Source organism: Fukomys damarensis, unplaced genomic scaffold (genome assembly GCF_012274545.1).
Source record: "Fukomys damarensis isolate Sample0158 unplaced genomic scaffold, DMR_v1.0_HiC HiC_scaffold_34, whole genome shotgun sequence".
NCBI lineage: Eukaryota > Metazoa > Chordata > Mammalia > Rodentia > Bathyergidae > Fukomys > Fukomys damarensis.
In genome coordinates this window covers 22,700,270-22,725,506 of record NW_022900946.1, presented here as the reverse complement: position 1 = coordinate 22,725,506, position 25,237 = coordinate 22,700,270, and the positions used below count along the sequence as shown (strand labels likewise).

The 25,237-nt window shown below is 53.1% G+C and overlaps 2 protein-coding genes across 6 annotated transcripts in view; one reads left to right on the top strand and one right to left on the bottom strand.

The window, feature by feature from the left end:
- Nucleotides 1-15,802, top strand: part of Fam234a (family with sequence similarity 234 member A) — a 39,238-nt gene extending 23,436 nt beyond the window's left edge. The window contains exons 2-13 of one of the 5 annotated variants that reach the window (XM_010620623.2): nucleotides 3,234-3,534; nucleotides 9,725-9,841; nucleotides 10,626-10,817; nucleotides 11,770-11,900; nucleotides 12,254-12,386; nucleotides 12,863-12,989; nucleotides 13,334-13,474; nucleotides 13,759-13,834; nucleotides 14,036-14,191; nucleotides 14,668-14,770; nucleotides 14,854-14,951; nucleotides 15,459-15,802. In XM_010620623.2, coding sequence (XP_010618925.1) covers nucleotides 3,267-3,534; nucleotides 9,725-9,841; nucleotides 10,626-10,817; nucleotides 11,770-11,900; nucleotides 12,254-12,386; nucleotides 12,863-12,989; nucleotides 13,334-13,474; nucleotides 13,759-13,834; nucleotides 14,036-14,191; nucleotides 14,668-14,770; nucleotides 14,854-14,951; nucleotides 15,459-15,569 — 1,653 coding nt within the window. In that variant the 5' untranslated portion in view covers nucleotides 3,234-3,266 and the 3' untranslated portion in view covers nucleotides 15,570-15,802. Of the gene's footprint in view, nucleotides 1-3,233; nucleotides 3,535-7,988; nucleotides 8,100-9,724; nucleotides 9,842-10,625; nucleotides 10,818-11,769; nucleotides 11,901-12,253; nucleotides 12,387-12,862; nucleotides 12,990-13,333; nucleotides 13,475-13,758; nucleotides 13,835-14,035; nucleotides 14,192-14,667; nucleotides 14,771-14,853 lie in introns of those variants that run through there. The other 4 variants (XM_010620622.2, XM_010620624.2, XM_010620621.2 and 1 more) reach the window with 4 other exon arrangements.
- Nucleotides 15,803-16,988: 1,186 nt separating this feature from the next.
- On the bottom strand, nucleotides 16,989-25,044 carry Rgs11 (regulator of G protein signaling 11). The gene is given in 14 exon segments (XM_019207002.2): nucleotides 16,989-17,621; nucleotides 17,781-17,876; nucleotides 17,972-18,054; nucleotides 20,038-20,176; nucleotides 20,264-20,351; nucleotides 20,490-20,605; nucleotides 20,695-20,823; nucleotides 20,908-20,969; nucleotides 21,043-21,066; nucleotides 22,830-22,898; nucleotides 23,387-23,468; nucleotides 23,604-23,680; nucleotides 23,876-23,934; nucleotides 24,483-25,044. Coding segments are annotated over 13 exon segments (1,530 nt in total). The 5' UTR covers nucleotides 23,891-23,934; nucleotides 24,483-25,044; the 3' UTR covers nucleotides 16,989-17,071.
- Nucleotides 25,045-25,237: the final 193 nt, after the last annotated feature.

The window sequence follows — 25,237 nt, the reverse complement described above, 5'->3', positions numbered from 1 at the left end:
TCCAGTAGCATTCAGAATTTTTAAAAGCCCACAAAACTGCTTACTTAGGAGCCATTTAAAATTTGTCTTTCTGCCCCATCACTTCACTGCAGGCACAAAGGCCACATGGTCCCGAGGGTTTTGCATGAGACTCCCTTTACCTGTAATGCTCTCTTAGAGACGGGACTGGCCTGCACCTTGACACCTTCACCTTCTCAAATCTGTGTGTGTCTGTTTACTAGGGACTGGGTCCAGAGTCTTCACACTGATCTACATCTCTAGTCTCTTATTTTTTTTTTTTTTTTAGTCCAAACTTGAGGTCCTCCTGCATCTGCCTCCAGAAAGCTGGGAATACAGATGTGTGCCACCACACCTGGCTCAAATGTCTATCTCTTGCCCTCCCTACTTTACAATGAGTCATCCTTACTCTTTTTAATTTTATTTATTTGGAGCTGAGAATGAACTCAACCCGTGCGTGCCAGCCAAGCGCTCCACCAAGAGCTCCACGTCCAGCTCCCTTCAAGTACTGTGTTTTACACTGTAACCCTCAGTTTTGTCTGGCTTGTTCCCTGCGATACTGCCGTGTGGTGACTATGTGACGTCCAGCTCTTTCTCAACTTTTATCATAAAAACCAATGCTTGCTCTGCAGAGCTTTCTGGGGTTGCTTTGGTTTGATTTCTGAGACAAGGTCTCGCTCCGCGGCCAGACGGTCAGGACCGGGGCATGAGGCACTGCGGTCTCCAGTGAAGCAGCCCTTCGCGAAGCCCGACCGCGCGACCCCAGGTCCCGGTGCTGACAAAAGCTGGAGGGCGACGGGAGGGCAGATGACACAGCCTGGTGGACAGTGTTCAGAAAGGCCGCCTTCCTCTCAGAGATGGACACCTGAACCTAGGTTTGGCGGAAGTGCCCAGGACCCCAGGGAAAGTTCACACAGAAAGAGCTCGGTGCCACGTGACCGTGTGTTGTCACGTGGCCACGTGTCACACCACGTGACGGGTTCCTTCCAGCCCCTCCCCTCGGGCCCGCCCCCTGCCGTCTGACTCCGGCTTAGCAAAGCGAACGCTGGAAGGGAGAGACTGGGACAGCGCCCAGAACTCCCGAGAGCCAAGATGGGTTTCCAGGCAGAGGTAGACAGCAAGAAGGTCACGGCGAAGATCGCGAAGTCCAACACGGTTCTCGACCTGGGAGCCACATCTTGGATCCTCTGCTGGCTTTTTTAAAAATTAATAATTTTTATTAATTAAAGGAAAACAGTTACAATTAAAAAGTGAAAAATTGCCGGGGATTTAGCTCAGTTCGATCCCCGGTACAAAAAAGAGGGGGGCATGCTGGCCCACGCCTGTAATCCCAGCTCTTAGGAGACTGAGGCAGGAGGATCCTTATGAGGTTGAAACCAGCCTGGGCTACATAGTGAGTTCCAGTCTCAAAACAGAAAAGAGGGCCTGGGAATTAGCTCAGTGGTTCTTCTGCCTTCTTCACAAGCACGAGGTCCCGAGTTTGATCCCCAGTACCAAAGACAAAAAAACAAAAGAATAAAAGGGCAGTGTCTTGTCCAGCTCCATCTTCCTGACTCGTGCCCACGGGGTGGGGGCAGCAGCAGCCATAACCTCTGGTGGTCACCTCCATATGCCCGCTGCTTTGTCCTCCACCCTTGAGTCATGGGATGCTGACTTCCTTTTTGGGTAAATAAAGGTTATAACTCACTCAGATCCACATGATCCCTGCTGTCCTCTACATGTAATTTGTGTTAGGAAAGCTATTTGGCTGTTTGAAAGGACTGAAATAATAAATGCCTTGCCTTATACAAGATAGAAGTCTGTTTCTGCCTCACCTATCAGCAGAAACAACTCAGGGCTGAAGTGGTGGTTTGCAGATACCAGGAAGCCACGCTCTTTCTGTGCTGTGGCTTTCTATCTTCAGATGTTTTCCATTTTGGTGTCCGAGGTGGCTGCTGCAGGTTTCCCACCACTTCCACCCACGATCCAGCGGCAGAAAGGGGCTTGGCAAGGGGAAAGCACAGCGTGCTTTTCCCTCCACAGCAGGACTCAGAATTGTCACACACCTGTGTGCATTCCACATGACTACCACTGCCCCGCGTGTGACTTTTGTTGAACATTTCTTTATCTCAGTTATAATGAGCTACTGTTCCAGCATGTACTGTGTGCCAGATACTATTATAAGTTCTCTATATGTATAATTTAACCATTAAAACAGTCTTTGAAGTAAGTGTTGTGTCCTTGTACGGGCAAGGAAACAGGCACAGTCAGATTACTGTCAGATCACTTCAGGAGCAAGGCTGTGACTCCAGAGCCTGTTTATATTCTCTGAAGCTGGCTGTGGTGGCACCCACCTGTAATCCCAGCACTCAAGAGGCTGAGGCAGGATTATTGCCAAGGCCAGCCTGAATTACAGACCAAGACCATGTCTCAGAAAGAAAAACAAAAAAAAAGATTCTTTGAAACCAGGCATGGTGGCACAGGCCTGTGATTACAGTACTCTGAGAGGTTGAGGCAGGAGCCTGAGCAGTTTAGTGATTTAGCAAGACGCTGTTTCAAAATAAAAAAAGCCTGGGGATAGAGCTCCGTGTGAAGGCTCTGGGTTCACTTCCCTCTTGGCTTTTTTTGGGCTATATTCTTGTGTGGGGGGTGGAGGATTCTTTGAGCCAGCCATTGGTGATACGTGATTGTAATCTCAGCACTCAGAAAGCTGTGGTTAGAGGACTTAGAGTTCAAGACCAGCCTGGGGTACATAGCAAGTTTGAGACCAGCCTGGATTTCATAATGAGCCTTGTCTCCAAAAAAAATGTTGCTTGAACTTGGAGATTGTGGCATTCTAGGGAGGCATCGTGCGAATATGTTGGTTTTTACCAAATTCTCACCTGGATCCTTTTGCATCTGTGTGACAGGCTGATAATGTAGGTGAGACTTGGTTAATGTTTAATGTGCGGGTTTTGTTAGGATCAGCTACATCCACAGCAGGCCCTGATGAACTTCCTGCCTGCTGGTTCTGTACGACAAACTTGTGCAGCTCCATCTCTACATGAGAGACCTTCTTAAGTAGATTCTGTAAAAGCACCCAAAACATTTATGTAGCTTTTATTTCTTGGGCTGATGGCCAACAGTGACAGCTGCAGCCAGGCTCCTAAAAGAATTTGAAAGGAGAAGCACCCACCACCCCAACACACACCCACACACACAGCTTTTTGCTGTGGGACCAACCTTAACCTTAACTAGCTCTTGTTTTACCTGGGCAGTCACCAGGAGTTAAACTTTGGGATGTGCACAGGATGATGGACAACAAGGATGTAGAAGCTGAAATCCACCCCTTGAAGAATGAAGACAGAAAATCACAGGAAAGTTTTGTAAACAGATTGAAAAATGAAGATAACTCAAAAAGCATGCCTGTGTCGTCCCGGCTCTCCCGGTGCCGGACAGTGGCATTTTTTCTTTCGTTGTTTATCTGCCTTTTTGTGGTGTTTGTGGTCTCCTTCGTCATCCCATGTCCAGACCGACCAGAGTCACAGAGGATGTGGAGAATCGATTACAATGCAGCAGGTGAGCCTTTGGGGCCCTTCCTCCCACTGAAGTGCCAGACCCTTCTCTGGGGAGCAGGGTGGCGTGTCTCCGAGTCCACCCTGAGTGGCCACCAGCTCTTTAGGGAGCTGCCAGGCAGCCTGTGAGAGAAACTGCCAGGATGCGGAAAACAAGCACCACGTGGTTAACACTTGGTTACTTTTCTTACTAAAGAAAATTCATTAAAATAAGAGAATGCAGCCAGGTGTGGTGGCGCACGCCTGTAATCCCAGCACTCGGGAGGCTGAGGCAGGAAGATCGCTGTGAGTTCGAGACCAGCCTGGGCTACACAGTGAGTTCCAGGTCAGTCTCAACTACATAGTGAGACCCTGTCTCAAAAAAAAAAAAAAACCCAAAGAGAATGCCTGTCATAAAATGTGAAAACTATGCAGCAGGGGGGATTGTCCTGTCTTCCTGAGCTGCTCCAGATAAGCTAAAGGTAAAGTACACTCATTTCTGTATCACAAAGTGGCCTTTACGAAAAGCTGCTGAGTCAGCTTCCATCCGGCACTCCTCTGAGAGAGCAGCACCTACAGGGCCAGCCAGGGGTGGGAGGCCCGACGGCCTCGGAGTACATTGTGCTCAGTGTATGAGCTTAATTTCTTTTATGATTTGGGGGGAAAGGGCCATGGTCATGTTTGTCACTCGATACACAATTTCTGAGTGGAAGCAAAATTTTGCCAGACACTTTTGTTTGTAAACCAAATCATTTGCAAACAGAAGCATTTGTGAACTGAGGTATTACTATATTTCTTTGCACAAGCTTGACTTCTTTGATGAAATAGAGAATGTCTTTTTTTTTTTGTACCAGGGATCGAACTTGGGCCCTTGTGCTTACAAGACAGGCAGTGGAACCACTGAGCCAAATCCCTGGCCCGAGAATGTCTTATTGAAGCTTAATTTAGGGTCAGTTCTGTTGAGAAGTTAGTGGTTAATTTTAATGAGAGGAATGAATGTGCTCCTCTATTTTTTGCAACTTTATTGTAATTTTTTTTTTGAGACAGGGTTTCACTCGTAGTACACTATATAACCCAGGCCGGTCTTAGACTCACAGCAATCCTCCTGCCTCAGCCTCCCAAGTGATGGGATTACAGTTGTGGACCACCACACTTGGCTATATTGCAATTTAAGTGCCATCAAATTAACTTGTTTTCCCCAGTACATGAATCATTTATTTTTTCTCTAGTTGAATCATAATCTCATCACATGTCTTTTCTGGAGAAGGGAGAAGTTTGACTAATAAAACATGGACACCAAAAGCTGAGTCTGTTTTTTTTTTTTGTACCAGGGATCAAACTTGATCTGTGCTTGTGAGGCAGATGGTGGCACCACTGAACTAATCCCAAGCCCTATTCTATATAGTCCATTCTTCTAGTCATAAACCATGAAATCATTTCCCTCACCTCATGAGGATTAGTAGAGGACAAAAGAAGACCAGAAGCCAGGCGTGGTGGCACACACCTGTAATCCCAGCACTTGGGAGGCTGAGGCAGGAGGATCGCTGTGAGTCCAAGACCGGCCTGGGCTACATAGTTCCAGGTCAGTCTCAACTGCATAGTGAGACCCTGTCTCAAAAAAAAGACTAGGGAGGGCAAGGGATTTAGCTCAGTGGTTCTGGCACCTGTCTCACAAGTGCAAGGACCCAAGTTTGATCCCTGGTACTAAAAAAAAATAGACTAGGGAGGTAGAAGTACTTGGTTTTTTTTTTCTTTTTATTGGGGGGGGTTGTTTTTTTGGTTTTTATAAGACAGGGTCTCACCATGTAGTTGAGACTGACCTGGAACTCACTCTGTAGCCCAGGCCGGTCTCGAACACACAGCGATCCTCCTGCCTCAGCCTCCCGAGTACTGGCATTACAGGTGTGTGCCACCACGCCCGGCAGAATTTGGCTTTCTTGAAAACAAAAGAAACCAGGCATGGTAGTGCACGTCTATGATCCCAGCACTCTGGGAGAGAGAAGCAGAAGGAGCACAAGTTCAAGCCCAGTTTGCGTAACTTAGTGACTTAACAAGACCGTATCTCAAAATGAAAAAAGGGCAAAGGACATGGCTCAGTGAAATGAAGATGTCAACAATACTTCTATTGTTGAGAAAGAAAATTTGAAAAAAAAAAAAAAAAACGGCAAGTTGTTTTAGGGTTCGTTTCTGGTTTTGAGACAAGATTTCTTTATACTGTCCAGGTTGGCCTCAAACTCCCGATCCTCCTCCCTCAGCCTCACGAGTTTCTGGATTACAGCCATGTGCCACCATGCCCAGCTTATTTCGCAGATGGTTCCTGACTTTTTCACACCGAAATATCAGGGCAAATCAGCAGTGTAGATAGATGAAGTCACTCGTGCTGCTTCTGAAGCCAGTTTGGCACGCGGCCACTTTGGTGATGACGTTGTTTCCTGCGTCCATGTGTGCGATACTGAAACTTAGAATAGCAGGAAAGGCTTTTTAAGACTTTTGTTGTTGTTCTTGAATAATTAAAGTGGAATTTGTCCTTTGTGTAACAGTAAACTTGCTCTCCACACCTTGTCTAGCCCTGTGGTGGAGCTGGAATGCGTGACTTTTTTTACTGTGCATATTAGTAATACAGAATGCAAGTCACTTTGCTATATTAAATACATAAAAGTGTGGAACAAGTAGCTGGGCGTGGTGGCGCACGCCTGTGATCCCAGCACTCGGGAGGCTGAGGCAGGATTGCCTTACATTCAAGATCAGCCTGGCTGCAGAGTTCAAGGCCAGCCTGAATTGCACGGGGAGACTCTGTCTCAAACAAAGCAAGCAAACAAATATAGAGCACTCCCGGAAGTTGCGGCCATCCTTGCACACAGGAGCCGTGCTAATCTTTTCTTTGTTGCTCCAGTTTTGTATATGTAAGGCCAAAGTGAGCATAATTCACTTGTGTGTACCCAGTTCATTTTAGTAAGTTTTTTGTTGCTTTGATACTGGGGATTGAGCTTCACGCCTTATGCATACTAGTCGGGTGCACTACCACTGGGCTACATCTCCAGCTGTCATTAAATTATTTTTATTTTTTAAGAAAGGATCTTGCGGGCCGGGGATTTAGCTCAGTGGTTCCACCTCCTGCTTCACAAGCACAAGGACCCGAGTGCGATCCTGGTACCAAAAAACAAAAAAACAAACAAACAAAGGATCTTGCTAAATTGCTTAGTTTTCTGCTGCCCTCACAGTTTGCTCTTCCATGGGCTAGGGATTTAGCTCAGTGGTCCCACAGCTTGCCTGGAAAGTACAAGGTCCTGAGTTCGATCCCCAGTACAAAAAAAAAAAAATTGCTCCTCCTGCCTCAGCCTCCTCAGTAGCTGGGATCACAAACAGGTTCCACTGTGTCCAGGCATTTTAACCATTTTAAATCACACAGTTCAGTGGCATTAAGTACATTTACAATGCTGTATTTACTATCGCCACCGTTTCTAGAACTTTATCAGTTAGAAAGTGTGCCCAGTAAATAAGAACTCTCCATCTCTTTCCTCATAGCCCCTGGAAACCTCAAATCTACTCTCTGCCTCTGTGAATTTTCCTACCCTAGGGTACCTCGTATAAGTAGAATCATACAATATTTGTCATTCAGTGTCTGGCTAGTTTCATTTAACCTGATGTCCTAAGAGTCCTCTGTGCCGTACATGTACCAGAGCTTTATACCCTTGCATAGCTGAATCATGTTCCTTTGTGTGGCTGTACAGTCATCCTTCCTTCAGTACCCAAGGGGTGCTTACTCGTGGCAGGACCTGTACCCCAAAAGGTACAACAAACCAGGCGTGGTGGCGCACGCCTGTAATTCCAGCACTCAGGAGGCTGAGGCAGGAGGATCGCTGTAAGTTCGAGACCAGCCTGGGCTACATAGTGAGTTCCAGGTCAGTCTCAACTACCTAGTGAGACCCTGCCTCAAAAAACAAACAAAAACAAAAAAAAATACCCAAAAAACAAAAGGTAACACAGTCTCAGAGTGGTCACGTCTCTTATATAAAGTTGTACCGTATTTGCATATAATCCATGCACATTATCCTATATACTTTACTTATTTTGAGATGTCTGTGTTACCCAGTCTACCCCCAAATTCCTGAGCTGAAGTGACCCCCCGGCTTCAGCCTCCTGTGTAGGTGGCTCTATCCGTACCTACCTCGACGCCCAGCATCCGTTATGCTGGAGACCGTCTCGGACTACTTACGATGTCTAATGCAATGTAAGTTTTTAAACATTTGCTTTGCTGTATTATCCAAGGAATAATGACAAGGCAAGAAAATCTGTGTATGTCTAGGGCAGACACTTTTTTTTTTTTGGTACCAGGGATCGAACTCAGGACCTTGAGCTTGGGAGGCAGACGCAGCACTACCGAGCAAAATCCCCGGCCCTAGACTTTTTAAAAATGTGTTTTGTTTCAAGGATACATTTTTTATTCTGAATTTTTTTCATCTGAAGTCTCACATCTGTGGATGTGGAACCTGGAAACACAGGGCTGACCACGCGTCACACGTCTGTTGCTGGCAAGGTTACTTCCACCTTTTGGTTGTAGTGAATGTGCTGCTGTGCATAGATGTACAGGTGAGGCGCCTTTGAACTACTGCTCTTTTTTGTTTTGTTTTTTGTTGTTTTGGTTTTTTGGGGTTTTTTGAGACAGAGTCTCACTATGTAGTTGAGTCTGACCTGGAACTCACTATGTAGCCCACGCTGGTCTCGAACTCACAATGATCCTCCTGCCTCAGCCTCCTGAGTGCTGGGATTACTGATGTTCTGGGGTTACAGATGCCTGGCTTGCTCTTGATTCTTGTAGGTGTAGTAATACTGCTAAGTCACGTGCTGACTCTATATGGTGGCACGACTGAGCTAATTCCCTGTCCTATTTTTAACTTTTTTGAGAAGCTGCTAGGCTTTTTTCACAGTACCTATACCATTTTACACTTCATCAGTGATGCCTGAGGATCCAGCCAGCACTTGTTTTGTGTTTGTTTTTGTCTAATGACCGTCCTAGACATCTCTTTGTGGTTTTGATTAGATTTCCCTAATGATTAGTAATGTGGAGAATCTTTTCGTGTACTTACTGGTCATTTGTACATCCTTTTAGGTGAAATATACATTAAATCCTTTGCCTATTTTTCAACTGGGTTGTGTGTTTGATCATTGGGTCATAGGAGTCATTACGTATTTTGGATACTGATCTCCTATGGTATGTATGATTTGCAAATATTATTTTGGCTTCACTCTCTTCATTTTGTTGTTATTGTTTGTTTTGTTGTTGTTTGGTACCAGGGATCGAACTCGGCTCCTTGTGCTTGTGAAGCAGGCTCTGAAACCACTGCGCTAGATCCCGGGCCCGAACTTTTTTTTTTTTGGTACCAGGGATGGAACTCAGGTCCTTGCTCTTGCGAGGAAGGTGGTGACACCACTGAGCTAAATCCCCAGCCCTATTATTTGTTTGTTTGAAGACTCACTATGTAGTTCAGACTGGCCTTGAACTCATTATGTAGCCTAAGCTGGTCTCCAACTTATGGCCGTCCTTCTGCCTCAGCCTCCTGAGGGCTGGGATTACAGGCGTGCAGCTGGGCTTTCACTCTCTTCATAGTGACTCTGAGGCCTGAAAGTTTTTTTTTTTTCCTTTGATACCAGGGATCAAACTCAGGACCTGGCACTTGCCAGGCAGGTGAGGCACCACTGAGCTACATCCCCAGCCCCCGAAAGTTTTTATTTTTTCTTTTGTTGCCTGTATTTTGGGAGTCATCAAAGAAATTATTAATCATTCCAGTGCCATGAAGATTTTATTTTAAAGCACAGAGTTTGCCATTTGAGATTGAATGAAAGAAAGCATTAGCCTCTAATGGGCACAGAATGTGGCTTTTAGATCCCACACTGGCCTAGAAAGATTCCTTCTCAAACAGAAGGTGTTCAGAGCACCCATTTGTAACACCTGACATCTTGATGTTTCTCCTGAAGGTTAACATCCGATAATATCTTTCCAGCCTGCCATGTTCATGAAGAATTGTTGTACTTCTGGAGAAATGTGAGGAAACTTCTTGGCCTATTGAAAAGTCTCTGCTCTTGTTGAAGGGAATTCACAGTGGCAGGTTCTGATGACATCAAACTCCATGGGGCAGAGATGTGGATATGTTGGACTTGACCTTCTTGTACATAGGCAGGGCCCATGGAACATAATGTGTGGGTTTCTTTTTCAGTCACCTATGACTTTCTGGCCATGGAAGACATAAACAGGGACAAGATCCAAGATGTTGTCTTTCTTTATAAAGATACCAACAGCAGTAACAATGCCAGCCTATCCTGCGCTGATGAAGGTAATTCTCATTTTATCTGAACAAAGAGGGCCTCGCTGTAGGGAGAGGGATCTTTGTCTTGGGTCACCTCTCACTTTTGTGTGTCTAAGGGAGTGGGTGGTGGGAATTCTGGAAGCCTTGTCCTAAATTACTCTTATAGGTCTGGTGTTTAGAGGAAGCAAATGGTGGGAGTTCTGCAAACCACCCCAGCATTCCTCCTTCTTAGCAGGACTAGGAAGAGGCAAAGAGAGGCTCAGCTCTCTTACCCTGCTTGGAGCCGACACTAGTGTCCAGTGAGTCTGAGGGGTAAGGGGCCAGGAATAAAGGAAATGGGCCCAAGCCAGTCGTGGTGGCACATACCTGTAAACCATGAGTTTGAGGCCAGCTTGGGCTACATTGTGAGTTCAAGACCAGCATGAAAACACACACACACACACACACAGCCAGCTTGGGCTACATTGTGAGTTCAACTTGGAGCCGACACTAGTGTCCAGTGAGTCTGAGGGGTAAGGGGCCAGGAATAAAGGAAATGGGCCCAAGCCAGTCGTGGTGGCACACACCTGTAAACCATGAGTTTGAGGCCAGCTTGGGCTACATTGTGAGTTCAAGACCAGCATGAAAACACACACACACACACACACAGCCAGCTTGGGCTACATTGTGAGTTCAAGACCAGCATGAAAACACACACACACACACACACACACACACACACACACACCCAGGTGCTGCGGGGCTGGGGCAAGGTGTGAATGAGGCAGGAAACAGCAGGTGGTCTAACAGGTGGCTGTGGTCTCCCCTCCAGGCTTCTCCTCTCCCTGTGCCTTTGTGGCTGCCGTGTCAGGGGCCAACGGCAGTGTGCTCTGGGAGAGGCCTGTGGTCCAAGACGTGGCGCTTGTGGAATGCACCACACCCCAGCCGTCAGACAGTAAGGTGTCCTCTGCCTGCATCCTGGTGGGAAGACCTGGCCCCTTCCTTGCCGTCAGCCTGTCCACAGGTGGGGCTCTCGCTGTGGAGGGTGAGCCCTGAGTGCTACCTCAAGGGTGGTTGCCTGGGTAGGGGCCTCCAGGGGCGGTGTGGCCACTTGAGCGTCAAGTTCCCCAGCTCCCTCAGCTGCTCTGCTACACTGCGTCGGTGCCTCATCTCCTCAGGTCCGCACCTTGCTATGGGGTACATGCAGTCAGAGGTCACCCGCCATGGGTAGCGAGTTGAGGAGGGCACAGGGTGGCTGCTTGGAGGGATGTTTAGGCCTGTGGTACTCACTCTCTGGAGCGAGTCTGAGCCTCACGCAGCAACACGTGAGCACCAGGGGAGGAAGGCGTGGCCGGTGACTTGGAGGGGGCCTGGCACCTGACCAAGGCCAGAAGGAATTCTGTGCCTAGCACCTAATGGATATGGGCATTTTCTTTGCAAGGTGTAGTTTTAAGACTGCAAGGAAAATAAAGAACAGACCAGGAATATTTTAAGAATTGAACACTTGATCCAGAAACAGATATGGGTGGGTTAGTGTCCTGTCGGAGCCTACGCGGAGTAGTAGGCCCAGGTCTGGGCGTGACCGGCTGGTGCGGACTGTATTCCTGTGACCTGGCAGGGGCAGGGTCTCCAGGGGCCTGCAGTGCGGGAGGCTGGGTCCTATGTCCTGAGCTGGGAAGGGTCCCTGGTGTCCTTGAGGAGCCCGTCCTCAGTGTCCCAGAGCAGCAGATCCAGACATGAAGTGAGGGCGGGCCTCGGGCCCCAGGAATGACCCTCCTGGCTTTGGTGAAGTGGCCGCCCGTTGTTCCCCTCATGGGCCTGTGTGCGCGTTCAGCGTCCCTGCGTCTGTCCTCTGGCTGCACACGTTGCTGTTTCTGAGAGAGCAACGGGTCTGGGATCCCAAGCGTGGACAGAGCCACGTGAGTCGCTGTGAAGGGGTCTGGAGCGGCGTGCGGTGATGGTGTGCTTGGTTTTAGGGGAGACCCTGTGGAGCCACCCCAGCAGCTTTGGCGGGAACACGTCTGTCCTGAGCCCTCTGCTCCAAGTACCTGACGTCGACGGTGATGGGGCCTCTGACCTGCTGATCCTCACCCAGGAGGGAAAGGAGGTGCAGACCGGAGCCACTCTCCTCCCACGTCACCCAGGCCACTCGCCTGTCCCTGGCCTCCTTGTCACTTCCACTTCCCAGAGAGAATGGAGGCCTGAGGCCCACAGATGCAGTGCGCCGAGGCGGCCCCATCTCTGTAGGAGCTTGTGTGCCACCCCGCTTGTGCGGCTGCTGTCAGGGTGAAGCTGCAGGCCCGGGGCTGCTGTGCACCTCCAGGCAGGCTGTGCTGTGCAGAGGCACAGAGCCTGCGTCACAGCCTCTTCCCCAGACAGGAGGACTTTGGCTTCGCCCTGAAAGGCCCTCCTTCCTGTGGACGCAGCTTTCCCTCTCCCTACTGCTCTTCCTCGTTGTAGATCAGCGGATACATCTATTCAGGCAGCACCGGGGACCAGATCGGCCGCAGAGGCAGCCTTGGTGTGGGCGGAGACAGCGGCCCCCTCCTTCACGTCACCAGGACGGGTGCACACTACCTCCTCCTGCCCTGCGGTATGGCGTCTCGCCACCTTCCGAGGGTGGGCTTCCCTCTCGTAGTGGCAGTGGGTTAAAACCGGAGCTCAAGCCTGGTACGGTGGTGCCTATCTATAATCCCAGCACTGTGGGAGGCTCGGTTTGGAGGATTCCAAGCTCAAGCCCAGCCTGGGCAATTTTGCAAGACCCCATCTCAAAACAAGGCTGGGGGCTGTGGCTGTATGAAGGCCCCGAGTTTAACCCCAGGACCACCACCAGCCCACCAAAAAAAAGGGTGAGCTCAGCACCTGTGGAAAAAGCAGTGTACATCCACCTACGGGCTTCTTCCGCGCCTGCGCTTACCTTAGACTCACCAGTTAGTCCTTGACAATCAGAGCCCAAGGCCTGCACCCGGCCTGGCAGCAGGTGCTGTTGGAGATGGGGCTGGTGGTGCACGTGAGCCCCGGGCACAGTGTGACTCTGGTAACCGTGGGCTGTCCTGTGTTTTTGAATAGCAAGCTCCCTCTGTAGCCGCTCTTTAAAGGGTCTCTATGAGGAGGTGACCGGGAGAGGCGGCCCGTTTAAGAGTGACCCCCGCTGGGAGAACGTGCTCAACGCCTCCACCCACAGCCTCCTGCCCAGGTCAGTCTGACACATAGGCGTCTTTCCCACAGGTCACAGGCATCAGTGAGGAACAAACTGTGTGCGGCCCAGGATAACCAGGCAGGCCGAGGAACACCGGGGCCTGGCTGGACCCTGAGGCTGTCCTGCAGTCAGACATGAGAAGTGGCCAAAAAAGCGCTGAGCAGCACTAAGGAGAAAGGCTCCTGTTGGGGGCTCGTCCCTTATCCCACAGACAGCCAGGGTCCTGGTTCTATTTTCTAGCCGGGGCTGAGAAATACAGGACTCGGCCTCCAACCGGGGGCGCTCTGGATGGGAGACCCGTCCCAAGGATGGTGTGCATTTCCCTCCCTCTCCTCGTGCAGCTCTGGAGCAGTCCGCTACCTGATGAACGTCCCCGGGAAGGCCGGCCAGGATGTGCTCCTCGTTACTTCGGAGGCCTGTGTGCTACTGGACGGGCAGAAGCTGACTCCCAAGTGGACCCTGGGCATAGCCCAGGTCCTGAGGTGCGGTCCTGAGGTTTTTGTCCCGGAGCCAAGCATTGGCTGCAGACTTTGCCATGGGTGCACCTCTTCCCTTTCCCGGCATCCCAGTGGATCCCACTGGCTGGTGAAGGGGATGAGGCGTTGGACTGCAGCCTCTCACCTGTCCTTGGTGTGGCCTCTGAACCCATAGAGTCCCCAGGGAAACCTCTGCTCGTGTCTGGCAGCCCCTGAGGTCTGAGCGATATTTCCTTCATTTCAGTCTCCTTCCAGAGACCTCTGTGAGCTTTTCCCCAATCTCTTTCTAGAAAACCTATCCTTGGCCACTATAAACCGGACACCCCAGCAGTGGTCATTGAAAACGGAACTGGCACGGACAGACAGGTAGGCATGTTTCCTCTGGAGGTGCCACCTACCTGTAACTGAGCACCTTCTGCGAAAGCAGACATGGTGTGGCCCTTGGGGCTGCTGCCCTCGGAACTGGAGATGGGTTCTGGCTTCCTCAGGGCTGGCATGCTGGAGGGGAGAGGCTGTGCCTGTGCAGGCCCTGAGGTCAGCCCGATAACCAGAGTGTCCCCTCTTCAGATCCTGCTTCTGGGCCTCAGCAGTGGGGCCGTCCTGTGGAGCCAGGCCCTCCCGAGCTTCCCCGGGGCCCCACCGACCACCAGCCTGCCAACTGCAGACCACCGCTCAGCCTTCTTCTTCTGGGGCCTCCACGAACTGATTGGCACCAATGAGATGGTATGGGGCACTCAGGGAGCACCCTTGTGCCAGGAGCCGTGGCCTGAGATGCTAGGTTTGGGTCCCCAGACCTACTCATATCCGGGCCACCACAAGTTCATCGAAGCCGAGTGAAAGCTGGTCCCAGCAGCGACCCTGAGGGGAGTGTATCCTGCGGGGTCCTCTTGGGGACGCATGAGAGGGATCCAGGAGCGCTGCCGGACGACAGTCGGAGGGCAAGCGCTAATGGTCACCGAGTGGGAGCAGGGCCAGTCTGGGGCAGGTGGGGCTGGCAGGTGGGTATGGAGCTGGAGTTGGCAGTTTGCGAACTCCAGGTGGGACCTTGGACAGAGCTCTAGGCACGGTCGCTCTAACAGCAGCGCCTGTGGGTTGACCCAAGCGTCTCCAAGGATGATGCCATAGTTGCAGGCTGAGTGTGATGTGGCTGCAGCCCCAGCAAGGCAGAGTGTAAAACTCATTGCTGGTCCTCGCCCCAGGATCCCAGGGATGCCCGGCACAGCCTGTACATGTTCCACCCTACCCTCCCCGGCGTCCTGCTGGAGCTGGCCAATGTCTCTGCCAACATCGTCGCCTTTGATGGTGAGTACGGAAGGGGCGTGATCTCCGGCGCCCTAGGTACGCGCTGCCTGGTCCTGAGAGACACCAGTAATTGTCTCCCACAGCAGTCCTGTTTGAGCCGAGCCGCCATGCTGCCTACGTCCTCCTCACAGGCCCAGCAAGCTCGGACGTCCCTGGCCTGGTCTCCATGATCAAGCACAAGGTGCGGGACCTTGTCCCAGACAGCAGAGTGGTCCACCTGGGTAAAGGCAGGCGAGACAGTGACCAGGCCATCAGAGACAGGTTCTCCTGGCTGCGGTATCGGAGCGAGGTATAGGTGGCGCCAGTGGGCACCCATGGAGAGATTCCAGCTGTAAAAATCAAACATTCTGGGACAGCTACCCATCTCTCGGCCTCCACACTGACCCTGTGACAGTCTCCCCAGGACAGGCATGGCTTTATGTGTCATACCCAGAGACGTGTGTGGCCAGGACACCGCGGCCATCACACGGTGTCACCCTGTGCCCCTGGGGCTTTGTCTAGGCCAGGCTGCCTCCCTGTGGTCTTGCCGGGAGGAGCTCAGGCCTGGGGATCCCCTGCCACTCCAGCTTCCCCTGCCAGAGAAGCCACTGTTATGATCACGGGTGTCCCTTCCTCTTCCTACCTGGTGGTACCTAAGGCTTCACAGCCTCAAACCCTTCCCAGAGCAGAGGGAACATCTCCCATGCAGGTTGAAAAAACAGAGCTTGGGAATGGAGTCTCCCCGACCAGGGCCGGCTGTAGTGTTCACAGGCGCCCTCAGTACACACTGGAGCTGCTGACCCCAAGGAGGGCCCTGTAGCCCGGCAGGGTGAACACCCCACCCTAGTGCTGCTTACCTGATGCAGGAGGACTCACCTCTGTGCCTTCTGGCTCCTGAGGCCCAGGGATAGCTGTGCCCCGTGTGCAGCAGCCCTGCCCACACCAGAGCTCAAGCTTTGTAGCAAAGCAGCCCGACTCTGTCACCACAGGAAACACCAGAATAAACATGTTTGCACCGTGTGGAAAAGCCCCAGTGGTCAAGTGTGAGCCTCCATGCTGTCTGCCTGCCCGCCTGTCCCTCTGCCCCCAGCAGAAAAGTGCTACAGCGGTGAGCGGGAATTCTCAGGCCAGGGTGGTGACTGAGAAGGCGAGTCCTCCACACGGCTCTGCTGCAGACAGGGGACTCGATTCCCTCGGCCTCCAGGCAGGTCTCCACTGTGAGGAGGCTGCGCCTCAGGCCAGGCCCTCTGCCCCTTAGAGCGGGTCTCTCAGCCGAACAGCTAGCCTGTGGTCTCAGTACTCCAACCGGGGCCAGCACACAGCCATGACGGAGGGGTAGGGGTGGCCTCTGGCTGCCACTGGGGCAACAGGGAGCGTGGAAGGGGCTTCTGGGAGCTAGAGCTTGAGCAAAACAGTGCGCAGCCTTTCGGAGAGCTCCACAGGAGTCTGCCGTCCGTGGAGTTTCCGTGGGGACCAGGCCTTGAGGCTGCGCAGGTGTAGCCCATACTTCCTCCTGCATGGGAAGGGCTAGGGTGGGAACACAGGGGTCGAAACCTACTACTCACAGGGCCCTGAGTGCTGAGGGAGACAAATTGTGCATGTGGAAACTGGGGGCCTACCCTTCCACGGCGTAGAGTGGAGCACGTGAACCCACAGAAAAGCTGCACCAGGGACCTGAACCCGCTGGGCCGGGTAGCACCCTGCAGGCCACCTGGTGGGTCCTGAGGACAGGAAGATTGTTTTATAGGAGGTGAAAGGCCGGGCAGAGGTTTGCCTCCCTCCCGCAGTGGCCTTCAGCCCCAGACTTAAGCATAAATACCTTCATACCCATGACCACTTGGGTCCTGGAGACTGGCAGGCAAGGGCCCCAGGCAGTGCCCAACAGTGGCAGCGGCCCCTTACCAACCCCAGGCCTCCTTGCTCTTCGCTGGCCTCCTACATCCTGTTCACCTTGGCCCTGCCCGAATGGACGGTGCCGCTGCCTGCCCCAGAGACTGGGCTCTCCAAAGCTGCAGGTGGAGTCCAGCCTGAAGCTCCGGAGCCTGATCCCTGCGCCTCGAGCCCACATCTGGGCCCTCCACAGAGGCTGCCTTTCACACCTTCCCTCCCAGCCACACACCACATGCTCATACCACATACATGTGCACCCACAACATGCAAATGTACTACCTGTATATGCTACAAGCCCTTACACCACCCACACAGGCATGAACTACACATACTTATGAACACACATGCCCCAACTGGACCCGAAGCAGAATGGGCTCAGGGCGAGGGCCAAGAGTCTTTTATTTCTATGCCAGAAGCAGATGTGGGAGGGTGTTACTTCTGTGCCAGAGGCATCCCTGTGGTTGAGGTGGACCCCAAAAGAAGCTGGCCTGTAACTTCATCTAGTCTAGAAGAATAGAGGACACGCAGGCAGCGCCAGGGATGCTGGTGCCCCCCAGGAAAGGTTGGGTAAGAAGACAGGATTCTGGCTCTGCCACCCTGGCAAAGACCTTCCCTGCAGGGACCTGGAGCCTCACAGTTAGGGCAACAAGGTGCAGTCGTCTGTGCACAAATCCGGTGGGGAAGCTGCGGCTCAGATGGATGCTGGATGGGTACGAGGGGTGTACAGGGAGAGAGCGCCTGCCGGGCACAGGCTCCTGATGAGTGTGCAGCCACCCCGAGTGCCTCGGCAGGACCCGGGTCCCGGGGGCGATGTGGCGCTCTCCTGGACGGGGCAGGCTGCCCAGAGACCTGCACATGTCCATGGATAAGTGCGTGTGCCTTGGCCTTACCATCCTGCCAGCAATAGATCCTCTGGCCGATAAAAGCCCCTCCCTGTGACTCAGCAGCTGGGCCATTCCCTTCCCGGAAGGGGCAGCCTTTACTGGAGGGAAAAGGAAAAGCGCAGAGACTGGGTTCTGGACACAAGGACACCAGTTTGGGGGCTCAGCAGTCATCAGGGGAGCGTGACCCTGCAGTCACACACAATGTTGGCAGCAGGGCCTGGACGTGACAAGGCGAGTCCACCTGGCCCTCCCCTCACCATCTGCAGCACGGCTGGTGGTTGGAGGTTCCCCAGAGGTGGGACGAAGAGCTGGGCTGGGGCTTGAATGCCGAGGCTTCCGCATAAATGGGAACTCTGTAGGTGAGAAGAGGATGAAGCAGGTGGCTGGAGGGCCCTCTCCCCCTGCAGAGCCCACCACTTCGTAGGCACAGGGCACTGCCCGGGCTCACCGTCTCTTTGTCTCCAATGGGATCGCGGCCTCTGCCAGCAAGCCCTTGTACATGTTAGACTTGAGGAACCTAGGGTAGGAGTCCTACAAGAGATGCAAGAGAAGCTGGGTGTGGTGGCGCACGCCTGTAATCCCAGCTCTCGGGAGGCTGAGGCAGGAGGATCCCTGTGAGTTCAATACCAGCCTGGGCTACATAGTGAGTTCCAGGTCAATCTCAACTATGTAGTGAGAGCCTGTCTCAAAAAAATAAATAAATAAAACAATGCAAGAGACCCGTGGCCTCTTCTACCTCCTTAACCCCTCAGTCAGGCCTGTGCAAGCACTGCTGAGACCTCCTCTGCCTACAAGGGCCTCAGGCAATAGGGTGCTAAAAGCAGCCCGCCCAGAGCAAGTCAGACCCACCTGGAAACTGTTTCCCATCAGTGGGGCCACAGATAGCCAGAGGGGGCAGGATCCACAGTGCCCACACATGGAGCACAAGCCAGGATCCCCAGAGCAGGGGCAACAAGGAGCCAAGAAACCTGTGTCTCCACGGAGGGAGGGAAAGGGCAGGCCCCAACCTCAGAGCTCTCAAGGGGAAGTCTCCGGTTGGATTTGCACAAGGGGTCCAAAAGACGGCTCAGTGATCATATTGTGTTGAGACTGCTGAGGGCCGAGGAAAAACATGGTCAGAACCAGGACTTTCAGCTGGGCGTGAGGAGGTGGAGACACAATGTCAAAGAGATTAAGAGAAACTAACCTGAGTCAATTTAAGTGTCCACTCCTGTGTCTTATTTAAACTAAATACTTCTTAGTTGAGTCTCCTGCAAGGCCTGGGAACAGTGGCACCCTGGTAACAGCAAGTGCCTCCAGTACACGGGTTAGGGGCTTCTAACTACCCCTGATGGCCAAGGCTTCCTGTGGAGAGGCAGAGTCCAGATGTGGGCAGGACAAGCCTGGAAAGGCCATCATCCCAGAAAGCAGGAGGCCATCAAAGACTGCAGAGACACATCAAATGTAACCGTGGCTTCAGAGTAATAACAGAAGCCAGGCGTGGTGCCACAGGCCTGTAATCTCAGCTCTTGGGAAGCTGAAGCAGGAGGCTCTCCACGAGTTCAAGGCCAGCCTCACCTTGTTTCAAAAATTTTAAAAAACAAAAAGAGTAACAACAAAAGGTGGGCATGGTGGCCTGCACCTATAGTGCTGGTACTTGGGAAGTTGAAGTAGGAAGATCACTTGGACACAGGAGTTCAAGTCCAGCCTAGACAGCACAGGAAGACCCCATCTTAAAAAGAAAAAATGATGAAGCTTGTAATCCCAGCTAGTTAGAAGGTTGAGGTAGGAATATGCAAGTTCAAGACCTCGTCTCAAAAAAGTAAATGAATAAAGCAGGTGTGGTAGTATATGCCTGTAATCCCAGCACTCCAGAAACTGGGGCAGAAACACCACTGCGGGTTTGAGGCCAGCCTGAATCACAAAAAGGAAAAAGAAAAAAGTGAATGAAAAGGGCTGGGAATGTAGCTCAGTGGCAGAGCACTTCCCTAGTATGCACGAGTCCCCGAGTTCAATCCCCAGTACTGGGAAAACAAAAAAACAGACCCTACTGACCACCTTTAGTGGACACTAGGGGAATACCTCTTTTGTTTGTGTCTTTGGTTATTAAAACAGGGTCTCGCTATGTCCTTCAGGCTGCCCTTGAGCTCACTATGTAGCCCAGGCTGGCCTCCCGAGTTCTGGGATTACAGACATGCACCATCACGCCCAGGAAACTAACTCATTATTTGTAAAAGTAAAAGAGGAAAGGACCTATCATTGACTTTGCTATGCCATCTATCCCATGTGAAAACCAGAATGGACAAAGGCAGTGTGGCAGGACACGCTGCAGCTGACAGACAGGAAGGGTGGGACTGGGACACCACACGCCACAGGCCACAGGCCACAGGCCAGCGAGTCTAGGACAGTGAGTGCCACAGGCTGCGGAGGAGCACAGCAGACAAACCCTCTGAAACATTCTGGACAAAAACCTGATAGATAAAACACTGACGAAGACTCTGATGGGCTGACGGCTACTTCGGCTGCGGAGCCCACCTTCTTCATGAGCGTGTAGATGTGTAATTGTGCATCGTGCAACACGTAGCAGTGGGGCTGGCGCAGGCCCTCTAGGGTTCGCTCCATCGTCCGGCTGTCAATGTTGACCCAGCGGGCAGCGCCAGGGGCCAGGAACTGCCTGGGGTGGGAACGGCACAAGGTGGGTGCAGGCCAGGGAGGGACGCGCGACAGTGGGAGGGCGGCCCAGCGCCCACCCGCCACTCACTGGTACACGGCGTGCACCAGGGCAGGGACCTGGGCCTGCCCTCCACAGCGCAGCTCCTCGCGCACCTCCCAGAAGCTGAGATTTTCCGCTGGGGACCAGCACCAAGTTAGCGGCCCACCCTGAGTAGCAGCCAGCTAGGTGTCCATACAGGCTGGACCAAGAGAGATCCTGAGCCAGACCGAGGGACCCCGAAGATTCCAGGAACCTAGCAGAGGATGCTTCTCACCACTGAACTCCTTCTGGAGGAAGTCCATGAAATGCGTCCTGCCCACAGGGTCATCCAGAAGCTCCCGGAAGCTGAAGCCCCACCGCTCCACGCGGAGCTTTGTGGGCACAGCCACGCTGGAGGGACAAGAGGGGACTCGCTAAGCTGGCCCTAATGCCAGCCCCAGACAGAAGTGCACCTCTGTCCCCCTGCACTCCAGGCTCACCTGGGTGCATTCATGGCCCACTAGGTGTCATCATCTGTGATCCAGGGGTTGCTGGGAAAGCACTCCGATATGATGGGGTCATGCGCGCTATGCTGGTTGCTGAACTTCAGGTACCTGGGGGCCACAGGGCTGAACAGAGAGGGGCTTCAGGGATGAGGAGGCCCTAGAAAGGCTTGGGGCTTGGGGTCTCCCGCCACCAGCCCCCTAACTCACGCCTCAAGGCAGATGGAGGATTTTACTCGGGTCCTGCCCAGTGCCTTCCTGGAGAACTCAATCTGGGGAGCCAGAGCTGTGAGGGGGGACTTGGGCTGGGGACGGATTGCCCAACACCCCACCCCCAGGACCTACCTCCCGCTTATAGAAGTCAGAGCTCTGAATCCTGGAAGGGAATATAGGGGCAGTTACAAGTTTCCTTCAGAGATCAGAAATCCCATTTACCCAAACCCCGCTGAGCTGAGCTCTGGCCCCAGGACAAGGCATGAACAGTTAGGCCTCCAGCCCCAGTCCTCAGAGTCCCTTCCTCCTAACTTTGAGGCCTTAGTCTGCAGATTTCCAGGAAGTTCTGCCAAACTCCATATCCAAGTTACTTTGAAGTTCCCCAATGATATGATTAATCAGTCATATTTTCAGATATACATATGTTTCTATTTATTTAGCGTCCTGGGGATTGAACACAAAGCTTTTGCACTAATCTACAGCTTTTTGTAAAATTTTGAGACAAGTTCTCACTAAATTGCTGTTTCCCAGGTAGGTCTAGAACTTGCTATTCTCCTGCCTCAGCCTCCTAGAGCTCTCTGATTAAAGCCACCACACCCAGCTTTCAGATGTTTTTCTTTTTTTTTTTTTTTTTTTTTACAACACATTACACTAAGGAATCCTGATTTAACTTAGAACCCCCTGGTCCCTCCAGATTCACCTCGTGGCTGGGCTGCAGTAGGCAAGTGCAAGACTGGCTGACCCAGCTTCTTCCACTAGGCATGGCGCTGGAGGTGGAGGATACTCCCCCCACCCCCGTTCTGGGCATCAAACTAGGGACCTTGCACTGCGAGGCAGGCGCGGTGCCACTGAGCTACATCCCCCGTCCTGGAGGATACTTTTGATTTCCAATTTCTATCCCAGTTCTTTGATGGAAAAATTAGGGTGCTAAAGTTATGAAGGAATGAGGGCCAGGGATTTAGCTCAGTGGTTCCACCACCTACCTCACAAGTACAAGGACCTGAGTTCAATCCCTGGTACGCCCCCCCAAAAAGAAGAAATGAGATACTTGGTCTGGGGATTTAGCTCAGTAGCGCCATGCCTGACTAGCACAAGGTCATGAGTTTGGTCCCAGTACCAAAAAGAAAAAAAAACCAAAAAGATACTGTGGCGAGCCGCAACGTCAGAATCCTGCCAGCAGGTCCCAAACCCGAGGGAGGAACAACAGGAGAGCAGTTTCACGAACTTACTTCCAGGCTCATGCTCTACTGTAGCAAGGCCCCGTTTAGTTTTCAGGGTCGGGTATACATAGGCTAAAACCGCAACCAAAAGTGTAAGCACTTATACTCTTCAGCTGCATGGGAGCGAGAGTACCGCCCGCACATTCCAGAGGGAAATAACAACCATTATGGGTTTCATCTACTACCAGCTGAACTCGCCCCTGGGCTATGGGCGAGAGCACGTCCGTGCCAGCGAGGTGACTCAAAGTTCAATCATGGCTAGGCCTGTGTCAAGGCTCACCATAATGGCTCGCCATAAGATACAATAGGAATCTGATCACATCTGTCTGTCCTGCTCCTGTTTCCTCTGGTTGGGAGGCCGCCATAGGAAGTGGCTGCAGCCCGGGTCCCCCAGCATAGCCCTGCTTGTCGCCTCTCTACCTCGCTGTGGACTCTTGATACTGTTCTGGCCTGGGGAAAGAGCCCCCACCCTCTCTCAGGGCGACTCTACTTACATGCAGTCGGGGCAGCGGGTGGGAGGGAAAAAAAGGATGAGCATTAGCAAGAGGCCTGGAGTAAGAGGCACTGGGGGCTGCGGTCAGAGGCAGCGCAGGACTCTGGAGCGGCTGCATCAGATCCATTTGGGTGGGTGGGTGGCAGGCCTTGAAGTCCCAAAGTGGTTGTGGGTGGGCATGGGCTCGGGGGGATGCAAGCACTCACTGTCTGCACTCGGCCGGCAGTGCAGGAGCCTCTCTCTGGACCCTGCTCCAGCACATTACGAACCCCAGGCTGTAGAGGGAAGATGAGGTGAAGGGGCAGTAAGTCCACCCTCCGGGGCCCAGTACCAAATCTGGTTGCCCTTTGATGTGGAACTGGTCTTCAAGGAAACTCAGTTTGGCCCTGAGCCCCCTCTGCTCATTCCCATCCACCCAATGGTGCCCCCAGACAGTAGGGGACCTCAAGCCGCCTAGTCCCAGGCAAAACCCCTGTGAAGCCCAGGCCTACAGCTGAGCCCAACCCCCACTTGCCCCCTCGAGGGCCCTCACTACCCAAACTGGCTTCCCAGAGGGAAGCTGACTGGTCCTGTGGTGGGGCTATAAGCCTCATGGGTGCTCAGCTAAGTCACAAATGTAAGACCTCCTGTCACACACCATGGCCCCGAAGGGCGTGTCCTTTCTACAGGTTCAAATGAGACGTTCTGGGAAGAGCTTTTCAGCAAAGCTCACTGAGCCCTATTGCTGGTGGGGAACCTCACCCCCCCACCCCCAGGGGCTTACCGGGGGTCTGTTCACCAGCCGGTATGTCTGCTCCTCGCATGCAGCGACCAACCTGTCCCCTTTCCTGCGCTGCTTAGCCGCCCTGGAGGAGGGAGGGGAGGGGAAGACAGAGGGCGCACCACAGCCCCACCCAGGCCCAGATGTGCTACCCACAGCCCTAGGGCGCGGGTGCCGTGGGCCTTGCAGAGCTTCCCGGCTTAGTGCAGGGGGTGCTCACCGCAGCTGCTCTCGGGCCTGTGTCACCACCAGGTCCCACATGTGGTTGATCTTCCTGTGCAGCTGGTCATGGTGCGCCTGGGGATATGAGGTATGAGGTCTCCGTGGGTGGCCCCTCAGGTGCCCAGCTCTGGAACAAGGACCCCTACCTCCCCAGAGAGACAGCAGGGTGCGAGTGGTATACGTGTGGGTCACACGGAGCCTGGACTTATTCTCTGGGCACACTGTGGGGCTCCAGCTTTCTCTGGCCACGAAACCTTCTGGGGGTCCCACCTTCTCATGGTCCATGAGGGCCCCCTGCTTTCGGATGTTCTTCTTGGTCACGTAGATGGCTGGAGGGGCAGAGAACAAGCCGAGGAGGGGTAAGCTTTGCCCCTACCTGTCGCGAGCCGCGACGTCAGGATCCTGCCAGCAGGTCCTAAACCTGAAAGGACGAGGACGGAGAGACGGGACCCTCTAAGAGAAACGAGGGAATTATGGAGAGCACAGCCATATTGACCTGTGATTCACCGGAGCAGTGTGGACGTGCCGTCACCCATAGCAACGGGCTAGTTCAGCTGGTGATCTGATCTATTGCCTAGCAGATGTAACTCATAATAATTGTTATTGCTTCCTTCTGGAATGTGTGGGCGGTACTCTCGCTCCCGTGCAGCCCTTGCTCCCGTGCAGCTGGAGAGTATAAAAGGAAGAGGTTCTGTAGTAAAGCAAGCAAGGAATTTGAGAAGAAAGGTGCCTCCCGTCTCTCTGTCCTCGTCCTTTCAGGTTTAGGACTTGCTGGCAGGATTCTGACGTCGCGGCTTGCGACACCTTCCCAGTGGTTCCTACCCTAAGGCCACTAGACCCAGGAGCCTGCCACAGGCTGGTCCCACACTCCACTTACCATAGTCCAGCTCTGCAGCTGGCCACAGGGTGCTGGTCCAGAAGTATGGTGTCTGGTGTGGTGCAGGGAGAAGGCTGTCTGGGCCCTCCTGGACCTTCCCTACCCCAGGTGCCCTAGGTACCCCAAACAGGTACCCCCCCCCAAGGAGATCGGAACGGTAGGGAGTCAGCCTCCCTCAGCTCAACCGGCTACTGAGCATTCTCTCCACCTGAAACTGAGGTCAACTGACAACCTTGGAGGGCTTAGGCTGCCTCCTGTCAGGGTGAGGTTTGGTGGGGGCCCGGCCAAGCCTAGGATGTAGTCGCAGTGGGAGCTTGGGGCAGCCTGGGCCTCCGATGTGGTCAGGAAAGGGCAGGTGTTGGGGGGTGTTTGGGTACACAAGCTGCGGCACCAGGATCCTGTCCTCACGCCCAGCGAGACAGCCCCTTCGGGGGTGCGGGATTGAGGACCACCAGGAGGCCGCAACTTCCTCATGGACGTTGCTCTTTATGGGGGTCCTGCTGTGCCCCCCAGAAAACCGTCGCTCCCTCCCCTCACATTAGTCCTTCTGGTCCAGGACTTGCGGGGAGGGGGAGTCCGAGTCCGTTCTACCCAGGAAACTCCGCCCACCCAGATCCCACGTCTGCCTGGCGGGGTTTGCAATCCCCACAGAACCTGACCTGGAACCTGCAGGGCGTCTCGTCGGGCCTGAGCAGCGGGTAGACGTAGCAGTGCTGCGCCAGGAGACCGCCCAGGTGCAGGGCTTCTGCGGTGCG